The sequence below is a fragment of the Phalacrocorax carbo genome, chromosome 3, assembly GCF_963921805.1.
Source record: "Phalacrocorax carbo chromosome 3, bPhaCar2.1, whole genome shotgun sequence".
In the NCBI taxonomy this organism is placed as follows: domain Eukaryota; kingdom Metazoa; phylum Chordata; class Aves; order Suliformes; family Phalacrocoracidae; genus Phalacrocorax; species Phalacrocorax carbo.
The window spans coordinates 41,007,979-41,022,035 of NC_087515.1; the positions used below are offsets into that span (position 1 = coordinate 41,007,979).

The 14,057-nt window shown below is 42.9% G+C and overlaps 1 protein-coding gene across 2 annotated transcripts in view; it reads left to right on the forward strand.

Moving 5' to 3' along the window:
- SPRED2 (sprouty related EVH1 domain containing 2) overlaps positions 1 to 14,057 on the forward strand; it is a 66,473-nt gene that overhangs the window by 19,714 nt on the left and 32,702 nt on the right. The window contains exon 1 of one of the 2 annotated variants that reach the window (XM_064446654.1): positions 8,205 to 8,630. The exons of the other annotated variant lie outside the window; for it this stretch is intronic. Within the exon in view, the coding sequence (XP_064302724.1) occupies positions 8,614 to 8,630 (17 nt within the window). The 5' untranslated portion in view covers positions 8,205 to 8,613. Of the gene's footprint in view, positions 1 to 8,204; positions 8,631 to 14,057 lie in introns of those variants that run through there. 2 annotated transcript variants of the gene reach the window in all.

A 14,057-nucleotide genomic window follows, 5' to 3' on the forward strand; every position in this document is an offset into this window, starting at 1 on the left:
TGGCGAAGCATTGTTTCAGCTAAACTCCATTTATTTGGTTGTAAGTGCATCTGGAGTCTCCTGTCCAAGTGTTACCTAGACTCCTAGAAGAGGAATGTTGCTACACCTAGAGCTTGTTTTGAGACAGCCACAGCTGATTTATTAGCAAGGTGAGCATTGGCTATTAGTCAACAGAGAAGTGCCTGTTTTCTACATCCAGCTCTTGTGTTGCCTTCTTATAACGGGATGGAGGCAATCTTTTCAGCCTCTACAATACTAACGTTTGTTACTTGTAGCTAATCTCAGCTCAGTTTTTAAATATGCATTTAAATATATTCCTCCTAAAACGTGCATGCGTGTAGTGGATGGGAACTCAACTCCAAAATTCTCTATGGACTTATTACAGCCCGAGTGCATCTGGACAGGCTGAAGCAAGGATGGGGTTTCTCCCTTCTACCTCAAAATTGATGGCATGCAACATCCACGCATCTCCAAGAGAGAGCACTGGATTGGGATGGGTAGCTGGCTTTCTACCTTGGCTTTCTATTTCGGATGGAACTGTCATCATCTTGACTCTTGTCACTGAATCCACTGAAGCTGGGTCTGTTACGCTGCCTGTAACTCAACAGTTGTGCTGGCACCGCCTTGGGTTTCTGTGGCACACCCTGGATTGCATTGATATCCACAGCATCTTTACAACATTGGCCTGGTAGCTCCTCCAGGGCTGTCCCCATAGTGGAGGAAACATGGGTTGGGCATCTGCCTTATCATGGTGTTATCCCTGGATGAACCAGCAGCTTGCTGATCCTTCATGGTATAACCTTTTGAATAGCCCCTTGTCCCACCTTGCATATTATTATTGGAAATAGCACTTGATCGGACTTAGAAAAGCTGGGGAGGGGTTGAGGGTGGTTTTTGGGGATTGGGTTGGTTTTTGATTTTGTTTTGGGTTTTTTTTTCCACACAGCTTGACAGCTTGTGATTTCTCATCATGGTGCGAATTGTTTAGCAAAGCTTGTATTCAACTTACTTTTGGGCAACGTGTGCCTATTTCTCTTGCTTAGCATGCCGAAACACCATCGCTGTTTTCTCTGAATATTAATTTCTAGTGGACAACAAGGCCTTGCAGAGCAGTCTTGGCACGTTGCGCTTCCGCTGCTGTCTTGTCTGGGAGCCAAAACATCCCGCTGGAGTGCTGGGTGCAGAGCTGCCCTCCCTTTGCATGAATGCAGCGGAGACCCATCTTCAGACCAAGGCTCTTCCTTTCTAATAAAAGATATTAGAGGACATAGCAGGCAGGTAAATCGTAAGCAAGGAAGCCAGAGACTCATAACTGGATGAAACCACCTTAAGGAAAAAGAAAACCAAGTTAGTGGAAGTGCACAGTTATCCTTCAATGTACCCTCCTGTCGATTTTGCATCCTTGGTAAACAGGAATTAAAACCCTAGTTAAATCTGAGTTTAAGGGGAGAAAAGTAAGCTATTTTGGATTGAGATAAACACTTGTGGTTCCATTATCATCTGCTGAACACACGTAGAGTGCTTGTAATGCAGTTTGAGACAGTGAAAAACAAGCAGGAAGCTGGAAAAAAATCAGGGTATGTCTTCTTCCTGCTTTCTAAAGGAATAGAAATAACAGGAACCTTAGTAGAAACCTTAATAATTTATTGGGGCTGGGCAAGGTATAGATGGGAGCTTTGCTCAAAGATAAAAGATAAATATTTTCTTCTCACAGGTCTTCAGCAAGAAGGTAATGTTGCTTTTCTTCAGTATTTTTTTTTTGATGTTTTTAAACAGAGTGTTAAGGCCTGTTTAATGAATAGACTTGCATAAGCTGTTACTATGGATTTTCTAAGCTTAGCAGCTTTTTTGGCCTCGCGTGGGGCAAGTATTCCCCAATTAAACTCAGAAAATCTGAGATTGCAGCTTCCAGCTGATAATGAGTGCACCAAAACCTTCACGGGAACAGGATAAGAAGCTCCTTCGCCATCTGTGCTGCTCAAAGGAAAGAAAGACCATGTCAGGCTTCTGAGGGAGTCACCCTCAGATATGCCAGAGGATGGTGACTGTCCCTAGACAGACATACCTAAAACTTAACCTTTTTGGAAGGAATTGACATGAAAACACAAACAGGCAGCATGTGGTATAGCTCATTCTCACCTATGAGATTGAGAATATTGGATGACCCTAAGGTGGTCTTCACTGACTGACTTCTCTGCCGTATGTGACCAAAATTGCTCCCGCCAGTGATGTATTCAGTGGGCGCTTCACACCACTGTATCTTCTAGCATTTAAAAGATCTGTCTATTAAAACAGAGCACAGGAAATACAAGTCATTAAATGTGAGTGATGCTTGTGACCGGGTGAAGGATGGTGGTGGGAAGAGAGGCACACAAGTCCCTGCAGCTTGAGGAAACGCTTGTTTGTTTGTGCTTTTTCCAAAGCCCTTCTGCTTTGCAAGGGAAGCGGTGGCAGAGATGTAAACAGGAAAGCTGGCTGCAGGGAGAACAAAGCAGAGGTTGAGAGATGAGCACAGTTGGCTGCAGGAAACTGAAGGTATTGGTGAGAAATCTCTGGTCACTATAGGATTTAAATAACATCAGAAAGCTGTGCAATAGTTAATGCCAGAGTTCCTGGTACAGGGCAGGCATACTCTGTTCATGAGGGGAAACCTGCCCTGTATTTTTTCTGTGCTCCAGAAGAGGCAGACTGCAAGGATCAGTACCCTAAATTAACAATAAAATAATTCCTACACTACTAAGAATCAAGGCAGAGTCATAAGCATTAAACATCTTCCTTTAAGGCTGTAAAACAGCAGCTTCTTCCCAAGAGCAGTAGAAAATGCTGGACAAGGTACGTTTTAAGGGCAAGATAATGTTTTACTAGCTCTTAGGGGAGAGGCAGAATGATCTCGAAAATTTAAGCTAGTCAGATTAAGTCAGTCCCCAGCAAAACAGGGAGCTGGCTGAGAGGAGGCTGTCAACGTCAACTTGAGTGTATGAGCTTGGAGCTGGTCAACACGGTTTTATGGAAGGTTTCAGTGGATTCAGAAACATGGGTGGATAAAGGGTGACTCATGGTGCTTGCCTTGTGGTCTGCTGTACCTTGCTGCCTTTGAAGGGGCTTTTAGCATGAAGTATTGAGTCCTCACACGAGGGCTTTGCAAAAAGGTAGTGCCAACCCTCGGAAAGAGCAGAAAGAGTGACCTGAAATCTAGAAAGAAGAAATTGGAGAAGACAAGAAACTGGATATATTTAGTCTGGTGTACACATAATTAGTCTGGGAGTACTTGCCCAGGAAAAAAATTTATCCTACTGAAAGGGAAAGCAAAGATGCAGTGGTCAGAAGTTTAAAAAAGATTCACACTTTAAAAAAAAAAAACCCAGGTATTTTTTAATTAGGGATGTCTAGATTAAAGCTGAAATGAAACAAAAGTTTGATTTAGGAACAACCAGCCAAATCAAGCTCTTCAGCTTGTGTTATGAGTGATTGGTTTTGTGAAGGGCTCAGACCTATGAATCCATCTGCAGCAGTGATTGATCTTGGCTCGTAGAGTCAAGGAGCTCTTCAGGCGGTTGAGCTCTGCAATCTGACCCATCTAGGAGATACCAATGCTGGTGCAAGAAAAGCACAAATTCAGATGCAAACCTTGGACAGGCAGGACATCAAAAGCGCCTCTCCTTTGAACTAAGTATTTAAGTGCAAAAAAAGGAAGGAGGAAGGTCTTGGGGCTTTACTAGTGCTTTTTTTTTAACCAGTTTTTATCAAGAAAATCAAAATTCACAGCCGGCCCTGTGATGATCAAGACTGTGTTACATGAGTGCAAAGTACAGGGTTCAGTTTCCTGGAGTATATGACAGCTGTTTGTCCAGGTATCAATTAGGAGCTATGGAGGAAGGGTTTAATTAGAAGAAAAGCAAACAAGGCTTTTCCGGCGTGGAGGAGCTTGGTGCATGTCATTTGTGTAACCTCTCTTCTGGTCATGGATGTTTATTTAGAGTCAAGTTAGATGCTCTCAGCGGCTTTCCTTTGATCTGTCAGCAGGAAAATGAAATCCACGTGGCCTCCACCCAGAACCTTTCTGCATCCTGGATGGAAATACCCATCTATGCTGGGGTCTTTTTTTTTTTATTGTCATCCCTATGTACAAAGGTCCATTAATTTATGAGAATGACGCATCTGTCTAAGGTCTCAGATTTAAAACACACAGAAAAGAAAAGTGGGTTTTGCAAGCTGTCAGTCACCTGGAATGGACTTCTTAAACTGATATATAAAGTGTTGCCTTGGTTTGCACAGTTTGAAATGGCAAAGAAATGCTGCCTCCAACTTGCCATGCTCATTTAGCATCTCTGTAATTTATAAATAGGTTATGCCTCCTCTAGGAACTGGGGTTATACTATAATAATGATCTGGTGCCAAAGGGACACCTGCACTAGTCCAGCTAGGACGATGGTCTTCCAGCCTGGGCCCTGAGCTGCAAAACGCTTGCTGCTGGGTGTTAATGGCAAGATGCTCACACTGTGCTGGTGGCTTGCAGTTTCCCAGAACCAACTTCAAAAAGAGATGGATCTCTGTTTCAGATCAGATGATGTCTACAAAAGATTAAATACTGTAGCTTTCCTCTTTCGTTACTTTTACTGGAGTGTACTCGGGGTGCGTTTGTGTTAGGAAGGCATCATGCTCAGTAATGCTTAACATCTGGGTGAAGTCTATACTGAGAAATCCATAAGCAGAATTGAGCTGTGCTGTGACCAGAACTGCTCCTGCATGGGCTTCTATGGACCATCTATTCCCCAGCAGGTCCCTCAACTGCTGAAGTGCTGTTCAGCTGTACTTTTTAATAATACCTTGCTTTTGTGCTGGCTGAGATGTACAGCATGGGAAAGCCTTACTCCAGTTTCACGGAAAATAGGGAAAGCATGGTAATGGTAGGTAGGGAGGAGCATTTCAGTGCTCCTTGAATATTCAGCATCCCCAAGCACATAATAAAAAGTTTGAAGTCATTCCTAAGGATCAGCTTTTCTGCCCTTTTTCCTACTTCTGCTATACTTCCAGCCCTTCCCCACAACGTGAATTGAATGAATACAGTATGCAGGAAAACTTGTGGGCAACAAGGACAGCATGAATGAAATGGGTGACTCTGAAGTGCTGGACAAAAAGCTATACTGACCATGTCTGTAAAGTCTTTCGAGTTTTATTTTGGTTGGTTTGTTTGTTTAAATTAAAACAAAAATGGAGAAAAGCACCCTTCTTTACCCCTCACAAGTCACAGTAAGCAATGTTTAGGCAATATTGCTATAGCAAATCTTGAATGCTACACCTAAGGTAGGTTGTCTGGTGTTCCCAGATGATGAGACATTCCAAGTTTCAGAGTGTCCTACACAGACCTGGGGCTGCAGATACTCAGAAGTCTATGCTACACTGAAATTACATGCTGAAACATCTTTTTACCTGGTTCGTAAGCTGTCAGGGCTTGATCTTGTGTGCTGGGTTAACATTGTGCTGCAGAAGTTCAGCCTGTTAATATCACTGGCATTAACAAGGTGACTGAATTTCATTCTCTTAATCACAAATATTCCAGCAGCTACAGTGAAAATGGGCTCTTCTTGCTCCAACCACAGTGTCAGCTCTTTGAACCATGCTTGTAGTTGGCCAGCAAGCAGCGGAAAGCAGATCCACTGCCTTGTTGGCTCTTCAGTTGCGATGTTTACTTTAAATTTCTAATAGCAAAACCCTGTAGCAGTGTGCATCCCACTGGAAACTGGGGAAAATGTTCACATATTACTAGTCCAAGCTAGGAAATGCACAAAGGCTCTGGAGGATATTTCACTGTAGCACTAAGCTAGTAGGATGGGTGCACTAAGGTATACTGGACAGGGCAGTATTTAAGGGGGAAAATAATAATTAAAAAAAAAAAAAAAGTGCGGCAGCATTGCCAACCCTGGAGCTGAGGTTTGTTAGCTTAGCCTTAAGTTTAAAGAATATTTGCAAAAGCGGGAACTCAGCCAGTGTTTCAGTTGATGCTCACAACTATCTGGTGACTTGATATCTGCTTCCCTTCAGAGAAAACCCTTGGAAGCAGGACTTGAAGCCAACTGAATTAGGTGGTGATGGTTCTTGACTGATGCAACAGCTTCTCAGTGTGGATGGAGAGCTAGGGCATAACTTGCTTCAGTTGCATCCATATGGATGGAGCACACTGTAACATTTATAATGGAGAGCTTTTCTGTGTCCTTTATTTTCATAGGCAAAGTGTTTCTCCCTATATGCCCCTGATCCCAGCAGACGGGCGAACAGGTGCCTTAGAAAATACCCAAGTCATGGCTCAGCCAGCCACGTGAGCCAAGAGCTACCCTGTGGCAGCTGCAAAATTGTGTTAGCTTTATGGCGTGATGGTGTTTCCATGTAAATGCATCTTTTAATGCGTAATGCTGGAATCACGTTTGTTAATGCTGTTCCTTTGTAAGCTGCCTTATGTTGGTGCTTGGTCCCGCGTCTTGCCATGTGCTGTGCTTTGAGTTTCTAAGAGGACCAGTGGCAGGCTGGTCTGTGGAGCAGTGGGAAGGCAAGAAAACAGGGAAGCTTTGGGGAGATGTAACCGTTCAAGCTGTTGTTTCAAAACATGATTACAACACAGCTTATTCAAAGATAGTTTTGTCTTACATTGGGAGGCTAATTTAATCTTCCCCCATTCCTCAGGAGAAAAACTTTAGAAACTGGACTTGCAGCAAAAATGGCCAGGCATCTTTCTTTAATTTTTCTGGCTGATGTTCCTTTGGACTTGTGTGCTGACTTCTTGCTGGAGACAGCTGAGGATAGAGCGGGTGGATGCTGTTAAGCATTTGAGGGTAATAGCAGTGCTGCCACAGAGCTTAAAGAGGAAAGCAAGGGGCAGCAAATCCTGGTGCATCTAGGCAGGATGAGTTGTGGACCGGGGGTGTGTAATTAAAATAAATTAAAAAAAAACAACCCTTTTTTTTAATTACTTGGCTAGCACGATGCTCTGACCGGCAACCCTGTGGTTGCAAATGCAATTCTACCAAAGCAGAATACCCATTGCCCAATAAATTAAAGACCTTTTTATGTTGTATATTGAAACAGGGTAAACACAGCTTTTGCTTGATTCCACTATAACAAACTTAAAATGCTGCCTGTTGCCTTCAGCCTGGCTTTGGGCTGTAGCTTGAGTCCATTGTCATGACAAAATCTAGCCAAGCTGCAAATAGGTGATTGCAGCTACACCTGCACACAGGCTTGCTGGATGCTGGAGAGAAGCAGTGAACAAGCACTTCTGCTCTGGTGACTCAAGGTGTCCTGTGCGTCCTCTGTGTAGCCTGGTGTCTATGCACTGAAACTGGGTTCAAGCCTCGGTGACCGTCTCAAGATCGGTGTTTCTGTGGTCCAAGCTTGAAGAGTTTAGGTTACTATGTCTGAAAAATGGGGATGCAGCTTCCCTAAAAGCTGCTTTCAGGCAGCATCCCCTCAGCTACCCTTCTCCATCCTGGGAAAAAGGGATTTTTGCACCAAATTCAGGTTAAAGCAGTTTGGAGTTAAGGAAGGCAGAAGCAACTGAGTCTGGAAACACTTAAATTAGTTTTCTTCCCCCACTCCTGCCTAATCATTAGTGTAGATTAGTTCAGAAACAGGGCAAGTATTTTTGGAAGCTGCTTTCAGAGTCCCAGTGTCACAATTTTTATTCTTATTGTTGGTGCTGAGGCAGTTCTTGAGCAACATTTCTGCTTTAAAAAAAATGAGAGGGCATGTAGGGATGATCATATAACTTTTTTGGAGGTGAGGAGAGGGACACTGGCTGAGTGAGGAGTTAAAGTGGTTATGAAAGTTTTTGAGCAGCAAGGGAGCACTTGACCAACTGCCCAAAACGAAGCTCGTGCCTAGGGATTTTGCTGTGTTGGCACTTCGGTTGCATGGGCTGCCTGCAAAAGGTATGGTATACAAGGACCCAAAGCATATATTTATAAGTACCAACTTGTTGCAAACTGGAAGTGTTTAAAATCTTGTTAAAAGCTGCAGTGGAGACAGGAACATCGGGAGGGCTGAGTGCTTCCCGCAAGCCTGTTGAGTTGTTTGGACCCTTGGTCCCAGCACTGCATTAGCAGCTTTTGGGGAGTAAAGTGCAGCCGGGGTTACTGGAGGAGATGACGCCCACTTTCAACTTTGGACCTGTTTGCAGTCCTGGGTGAGTGGGTGACGCGCCTGTCAGTCTGGTGCAACCTCTCAGCAGCACGTTTGCTCTGTCAGCTGCTGTGGAACACCCCCGTTATTAGTTTATGGTGGTTGTTATCGTAATTATTTTATATTTTTTCCAGCCTATAACCGGGGTGGGGAAGCAAGGATCTTTGGTCGGTGCGTGCGCTTGTGCTCTCTGAGCTGGGAGGATGTTGCAAATGAGTAATGGTCCGGCCAGGGCTGTAATATGCAGAATACCTCTGGGATGACTCACCCAGTACAATGCAGCACATCTCTCAAGGAGACTGAATCACGCATGGGGGGAAGCTGCTTCCTCGGCAGCAGCCAGCTGGGATGTGGGACAGCCGACACCGATCCTTTTTGTCGGGAGGCTGGTAGTGGCAATGATGGTAAAACGGAGCAACCTGGGTGTAAAATGTAGAGGAAATGGCATCCCCCAGCAGGTATGTGTGTGTGCTCTCACTGTGTGTAATTTCATATTTTTTTACTGTGGGCTTTTTCCTCCACCTCCCCTCATCTGCCCCCACAGCCCTTCTGAATCTTTTTTAAATCAGCCTATAGTATATCAGGGAATATGTATGACTTCTTCTGTGAAACACAGGCTTTCTTTTATGATTACATACAGGGTTTTTTTCAGAAGTCATGGTTTAACGTGCACCCTCTCTTAAATACCAAGAGAAAAATAGATGCTACCTGGGAAGCTGGCTCCCTTTATGTCCCTCTCCACAGATGCTTATTGGGGTTGGGGAGGATTAAAGAGACGTGGAAGGCAAACTCCATGGGCATGCTGGGTTTGATGTAGTTAAGAACGTCTTATTTTCTTTTATATATTTTTTAAATGCATTTACCTCGCAAAAGATAAAAACCCGTTATATTTAGACCACAGTTAACCTGCTTATTCCATCCCCCTCCTCTGAAATAGATTCAGCTGGAACTGAGTGACAGAATTTTTTTTTTATTTGCAAAATATTGTCTAGCCTTTGTTGTTGTATCGTACGTGTCAGGGAGGATGTTTACATGGGGATAAATATATTCTTCACTCGTCAAAATGGAGGAGAATGGGGGGAAATGCACATTGCTTCAGGTGAGGAATTTCTGGGTTTTTTCTTTTCTTTGCAAACTGGATTTTTCACAAATACTAGTTGTATGTCTGTGTGCATACATAATTATTTTTTTGTTCTGGAGTATCGATTCTGTAGCTGAAGATAAACACGGTATAAGCACCCTGGTATGGCTGCAGTAGGACGGGTAGCACTTAATCTGCAAAATGTGATGTGACATGGGAGTAATGGGATACCTCATCTGGCCAAAATGTTTGGTGGCATCATGGGCATCACAGTGGTCTACAGCATGACAGCAAAAAATCACTGGGTGGGGAAGAGGGTCATGCGGAAATCCCGTCTTCTTGTGAATTGAATAGATTTCTCCATTACATTCCTCTGTAATTTTTGGCGAGCGGTACCAAATATCTAGTTTCATTTTACAAAATAGGGAGGGCGGTAAAACTTCTAAAACTGGAATGCAGTTGCTGTGCTTGTTAGTTTTATATCTTATTTTTGCTAAATATTGCCATTTGTTAGCTAACATAGGATAACAGTAATGGAGTGTTTATGGTCAGTATGTGTTAGAAAAAAATTAGGAACTTGGTTGTGGCTTTTTTCAGGAGGGGGGAATCGATTCAGGATGCAGATCTCATGCAACTACCTGTTTGGCTGGCTAAGCTTCTACGTACTTTTTGCTTATCCTGCCTGTGATATAAAACAAATACCATCTGTCATGCAATAACAACTTCCTTTCTCATTACAGTAAATGATAATACTAATTAGCTTTCCTTGAAATCTGTTAATATTTTGTACCCTTGCACAAAAATAGGAGGACTTGAGTGTGCAGCTCTTGCCTGTACTACATGCCAGCTTCATGAGCTGCAGGGTAAATTATTCAAACGCATTATCTAATTAAACTGACTTTTTCTGTTATGCCACTTCTTACAACTTTCCAAGACATACTGTCATGTGCAGCTGTAATGATTTATTGCAGAACTGATCCATTAAACAAATTTGAAGAGAAGTTTGTTTTTTTTTAATAAACCCCAAACTTGTAATTTGCAATCAGTGACAAAGCAGCCACCGTGCAAAGCTGAAAGGAGGCTGGCCCTGAGTTAATTCAATTCTCCATTGAGACAGAAGTTTGCTGTGTTTTTTCTTTTTTAAGAGGTTTCATTAACTGGTTGTTCGTTAAAAGTTTTGTCGTTAGTGTGTTTCCTAGTGGTGTGGTGGCTGTCTTTTAGGAAAAAAATTAATTTGGGGGGTATTTTTGTAGCAAGGTTTGCTGTGGGTTTCGATAGCTCTAACACAATTTCAACAATATGTTACGTAGATGCTTCAATATGGCCACGAGTAGTAAATTAATCTGCCCCTGATGCAGTTAGACTTCCATTTTAATGCAGTATTGTTTCTGTAGTAAGCTGCTTTCTGGGGAGAGTCCTTAAAATCCGTGCGCTCGAGCTGTGTCTGTGGATTTTACTTGCCTGTCAGCATATTTGCAAGCCTGCTTTTTTGCCTAAAAAGCCACTTGCTGATTTGTTTGGGGTTTTGCCCACATATGCAGCACTTTGTGGGGATCTCTGGGTAAGCCTGGTGCAGGAGGAGAGGTTATGCTGGCCAAAAAAACAGGTTTAGCCCATTCAGGGCTAAAACACCCAACCCTTACAGCTGTGTGAACAGTAGTCGTGTTACCCTGCCTGTGCCAAACCCTGCTGGTTTTAACACCAGATCTGTAAGGAGTGTAGGCCAAGACCCCTGTCTGCAGGAGAAAATTGCTATTGTCCCCTGGGTTAGTGCATCCAAATTAGTTGGAACACTACATTGTAAAAATGTGCTGTGAGAGTTACTGTCACAGCAGAAGCTTATGCGCTTGTGTGTGTCATTTGAAAAAACTTCTAAAAACAGAAAGAAAAAATTCATATCCACATTATATATAATGTATGTTTATTTATATATAATTACACATACATATATGTATGTATACATATAAACATATCTATACACATACATATATACATGCATACTAATTTTTTTATATGTGTATATATATGTGTGTTCTTCATGTACTTCCTGGAAGGGTCTGAAATAATTATGCAATTGTGAAATCCCATTCAAGTAAGTTAGGATAGATTTGTTTCTCAAAAACGCAATAAAAATAGCCATAAATGTTTAACAAACATTTTGGTGAAAGGGTTCCTTTGTCATTGCCTCGGCGTTTAAGGGAGATGTGGAGGCGGGTGGCTGGATTTTTGCAGGTATCTTGGTGTTTTGAGAAGTCCTTTTCCTTCTGAAAACAAACAAACAAACAAAACTTCTGTTAATCTTTATTATGAGGCTCTTCAGACAGGCTGCAGTGCTGGAAGTCAACCCAGGCTTGCTGGGGAAGGGGCATGACCTGGCCTGTCTTTATTCTGCTTTTGGGGCTGCTTTAGAGCCAGAAGGGCATCAAGGAATGAAAAATAAAATCAAAAGGTACTTATTTGGGTTTGCTTCAGCCTCCCAGAGCTGTGCTCCTTGCATGAGGCCATGTGTCATATAAGATAACAAGCTTTTGAGAGTTGAAGGTGCTTGAGCCTTTGAGCATGCCTGCTGCATCCAGGCCCCCTACAGCCCATGGGAATGATCACCCTGCTGGTTTAGGGTTTTTTGCTGCACACAACAAGATTTCGGGCAGCACTAAGCCAGCAGGAAAACCCCCAGCAGTGAATAACCTTCATGCAAAACTACTGCTCTGGGGTGCTTTGTGGGACATGCAGGTAGAACTGTGCGTGTCTTATAACTTACCAGTGGTGATTTTCAAATCCTACACAAGCGCTTCCTTCGGGGCAGGGTTTTCCTCTTCCACCTTCTGCACTGCTGCAGCCAACAGTGTTCTTGGAGTTAATATAATATTTTTTTTTCCCTTTTTTTTGTGAAATGGTCAGTGTACAACCTGAACACGTGCTGCTGAGCTCAATTTGGAGGCCAGGTGTGAATTGGGGAGTTGGAAGATAAAACTCCTTTCCATTTTCAGAGGGAAGCCAGGAGGAGAGGCTAAATGCCAGCAAAGTTTTCTCATTTTGTTGAGAGAGAAATATCCTGAAACTGAGCGTGTATGGTTAATATTGGTTTAAGATGAAGTGCTCCAAGACAGACCTACTGCAGGACTCAGCCAGCATCACTGGAGCAAGGTGTGTGGAGATTGAACTGTCTTATATTTGCTCTGACCAGGTGGAAACCAAAATTTCCCAAAATACCTTTTTAGTTTGTCAGTATTGTATTTCAAAGACAGAAAAATACGGGTTGCAAATTTGCTATACTAGAGATAACGGTGGTTTTGTGTTCCTGGTGTGGTGCAGAGGTGAGGGCGATGAAAACTTTTGGGAGGTTTTCCATGGTTTTACACAGGCTCCATTTTAACTTTGGTTCTGACCAGAGTGGTTCAGATTGCTCTTTTTTTTCTTGCTGGTATTTAATGAAAAAGCTTCAAATCTGCTGGAAATCTAAAATGGTATTTTGCTATGGCTCCATGCACTCAGAAGTTTTCATTCTAACAAAATGGTAAGTTAGGGTTTTGAAGAAGAAAATGCTGGTTATAATCTGCAGATATTTCACCCTTGCTAGAAGGTTTGTGAATGAAGCATCAAATCAAGAAAGCAGGACTCAGAAATAGCAGTTTTTCATTACTTCCATCAAAATGCATCACTTCCCAGCTGCAGGATGAACTCCAGAGAGGATCCTTGCAGTATGATTTCCAGCAATCACCAGGGCAGAACTGGATGACTTTAGCTGTTGGAGTTGTTGGGCACGGAGGGCGAAGTAAGATCACTGTAAAATACATCCAGCTCAGCCAAATATAGGTTATGACCCAGTAATCATAAAGTTAAATTTGCATGGATCCAGGTAGTTTAAATTGTGTTTAAGCGCTCAGTGTCTGTGGTTCAGTTCAGCTGAACAGCCCAATGTCTGCCACTGCTGCATTAGCAGCCTCCTGCTGTTATTCCGGCTCTTCCCTGAAACCTGGGGTCTGGGAATGTTGATGCATTAAAGACAGCAGTCCATATTTTTGAAACCCATTATATGCCGTTACCTTTCTGTCTGAGACCTCCGTCTCTCCTGGCCCTGTAAGCTGGAAAGTTGAGAATGGAGGAAAATACCAAAGTGCCATATGGCTGCGTTTCTGTGGATTTTTATATTTTCGTCAACTAGCCTGGCTAGAAGAAAAATATTATTGAATTGTGAAGGGTGTCTGGGAAATGTTTTAGATGCTAAATGTGACTCCAAGGAAAGTATTCAATGTGGTGGGTTGGACTTCCTCCCCCCCTTTGGGATTTTTAGCTGCAAGACTTCGCAGACGTGGTATTTGCAGTTGCTGCATTTGAAGCAAAGCAGAAGAGAAGAGTGGCTGGTGGAAGGGAGCTCTGGACTTCAGATGTGACCCTCCTTTTACAAAGACACTGGCAAAATTAAAGCCTTAACTGATGAAGGAATTACTTGCCATTTAGTCCTGGATGCTGGAATGCAGCCCACACCAGGTGTACAACAAGGCTCAGGGCTTTGTCCCCCATTGATTTCACAGCTGCACAGTTGCTGTAAGTGATGTGGCTCATGTCGGAGAGAGCTGGATGGTGTCAGCCGCATTTTACAATGCAGTTCACACATGCTAGGGGAAAGCACTTTTTCTATCCACCTTAAACGTCACCTGTCTCTTACACACAAATGCTTTGTAAAAGCTAGGCTGTAGGTAATGCAACCGTGGTTCAGTTATCACAAAGGTAATCATTCAGTCACTTCCTGTTTAGGAAAATTCTCAATACCCTTCAGACTAGTAATTATACACACACTCTT